We start from the raw sequence: 2,494 nt of genomic DNA, 5'->3' as shown, positions 1-2,494 counted from the left end.
CTTACTAGCCACTTAAAATTTAACTTTCTCATTCTTACTAGCCACTTAAAATTTAACTTTCTCGGTCTCAAAATCCATGCTTGCATTATATATATATATATATATATATATATATATATATATATATATATATATATGTGTGTGTGTGTTATATTCAAGAACCTATTTTGTGGGCCCATTCATATATATAAATATTTTTTTCAGAAGGCCTGATGAAATTTTAAATTCAGTGAATGGCTTTTGTATATCTATCCTTGGGCTTTTGATAGCACAAGCCATGCATAAAAGATTTTAATGTCATCGCCCAGTACTAATGCCCACGATGCATGAATGTGTTAGGTTATGGTAATTCAATGTAATTACCCACTGGAAAGCTCTACTTTGATTGCGCATATTGGGAATATAATTCATGCCTTTACGGCTTTACTACATAATCTTAGGCCAAGCTACTTGAACCAGAAGAGAAAGAGAAATTGGAGGCTCCTCGGTTCCCAAATATAATAAGCTTAATTTTTACCTTCCAATTACATTTATCAAGAAATGGGTGAGTAACCTAATCAATAAACATAAATAGCCTTGAAGCCAAACGTCCTTTCAAATAAATAAATAAAAGTGAATCTTCCATAAGCCAACATGATCAGTATATATATATTCACTGCTTAAGATGCCTTTTGCAATGATATAGTACTTTTGAATTCCAATTGAGTGGGAAAATGGATGTCAAAATGGAGAAAAAGATAAAGCACTACAGTAGCTACCATAAGACACTGCTCGTCGGAGAGGGAGATTTCTCCTTCTCACTTTGTTTGGCAAAGGCATTTGGCTCTGCTTCCAACATGGTAGCAACCTCCCTTGATTCCAAAGGCATGTACTTTTGGGGCACGGGTTTGGTTCTTAGCAACTACAAGTACATCTGAAATATATTAATTAAATGCCTTGACATGGAGTGTGAAAGTTACTATAGTAACGAGTATAAATTCATTTTTTTTGTTTTTTTTTTCTTATCTATTTTTTTTTTCGTATTTATTGGTTTATATATCTTGATCTCAACTGATTTGGGTGTTGTTGATGTTTATGTATTCTTACTCGCCACGTCACTTTTCTTGGTCTAAAAATCCTTGCATGCTTACATTTGTATATATGTCAGTTAAATTGATTAATTTAACTAAAATCCGCTGCATTAATCGTTTTTTTTTTTCTTCTTGTTAATTAGAGTCATTAGTAAGGAACTACTCACGAGCTTCAACAAACCTGAATGAACTGGAGAACCTTGGTTGCACTATTGTGCATGAAGTGGATGCTCATACCATGGGAGAACACCCGCTTCTCCAAATGAAGTCTTTTGATCGCATAGTCTTCAATTTTCCTCATGCTGGCTTTGTATATTTCGAACATACATCGTGGCAAATTCAGTAAGTTTACAAGAAAATAATTAAAATTTAAAGACTGAATTATTATATATGTTAAATTATTATTGTGGTTGGTGGTTAAGTTAACAGATGAGGTGGTGCTGATTTATATAACCATTATTTTTAGCCTTCACCAGGGTTTGGTGAGGGGATTTCTAAAGAGTGCAAAGAAGATATTAAGTAACGGTGGAGAAATTCACCTGACACACAAGACAGCTCATCCTTTCAGTAAGTGGGAAATAGTGGAGCTGGCAAAGGAAGTTGAGTTGTTCTTGGACGAGGAGGTGCCGTTTCTAATATGGGATTATCCAGGTTACATCAACAGGAGAGGATCCGGATATAACTGTGAGGGAACTTTTCCTATTGGTGCTTGTAGCACCTTCAAATTCTCAAAATGATTTTCTTATCTCGTAGGTGTCATCATGCATGTTCCATTTGAAGAAAAGAGTGTTCTTGTTGGCTTTTTTAGGGATAATTAGTTTTGGTGTTAATGAAATCCATGATATAATCATTTATGTTCTATTGTCCTTTGACTTCCATGCATTTTGTGTCATGCATATTGGAAAAGAGTGGCCAACAGTCGTGCTTATCTTATTTTGTTAAGGAAACTTATTTTCCTTTAAATATGCTATCATGATTCATGGTCGAGACAATAGAAAGCAATTCAACCCAGATCAACTCTTGCAAAAAGATTTTCAATCTGTTACTTGTTTTATATATAAGGACAAATAACTGAGTTTTTTTTTTAACTTTCTTTTTTAATTTCTCTACCACTTCTTCAATTACTTGATTAATCCGAACCGTTTAGCCGAGCATGACCACACACACATGGCAAACCTCCCTAATTACTTGAAAAAGTATTAAATATTTGGTATGATTTCCCAATATCAAGCATTTGTTTTTTTTTTTTTTTAATTAAGCATTTGAAGGATGTATCATACTTCAAGAATCTAGAGTGTTATATGTTGTGTTATTGTGAATTTAACGTTATACAATTAATAAATTCAAATTAAATGTAAAGTACGTACTTGAGTAAATAATTGTAGTCAACTTGAATCGCGATTTGGGTTTCATTTTTTTGGTTT

General features: G+C 33.2%; 1 protein-coding gene across 1 annotated transcript; it reads left to right on the top strand.

Annotated features, from left to right (window-relative positions):
* Positions 1-713: 713 nt before the first annotated feature.
* Positions 714-1,807, top strand: LOC133288465 (uncharacterized protein At4g26485-like). Its single transcript, XM_061486220.1, has 3 exons — positions 714-864; positions 1,214-1,412; positions 1,537-1,807. Exons 1-3 carry the CDS (start codon positions 714-716, stop codon positions 1,805-1,807), a joined length of 621 nt encoding a protein of 206 aa, XP_061342204.1.
* The last annotated feature ends 687 nt before the right edge of the window (positions 1,808-2,494 follow it).

Source organism: Gastrolobium bilobum, unplaced genomic scaffold (genome assembly GCF_033153095.1).
Source record: "Gastrolobium bilobum isolate Gb01-03AN ecotype WA unplaced genomic scaffold, APGP_CSIRO_Gbil_v1 utg2184, whole genome shotgun sequence".
NCBI lineage: Eukaryota > Viridiplantae > Streptophyta > Magnoliopsida > Fabales > Fabaceae > Gastrolobium > Gastrolobium bilobum.
Note: the sequence above shows the minus strand (reverse complement) of the source record. Positions and strands in the feature narration are given on the sequence as shown.

What these genes read in the sequence shown, in the direction of transcription:
- LOC133288465 (XM_061486220.1), top strand. Translation starts at nt 714, where the DNA reads ATGGATGTCAAAATGGAGAAAAAGATAAAGCACTACAGTAGCTACCAT. An exon ending in AACCTCCCTTGATTCCAAAG is followed by an intron (nt 865 to 1,213) that starts GCATGTACTTTT and finishes CTTGTTAATTAG; the next exon opens with AGTCATTAGTAAGGAACTAC. An exon ending in CATACATCGTGGCAAATTCA is followed by an intron (nt 1,413 to 1,536) that starts GTAAGTTTACAA and finishes CATTATTTTTAG; the next exon opens with CCTTCACCAGGGTTTGGTGA.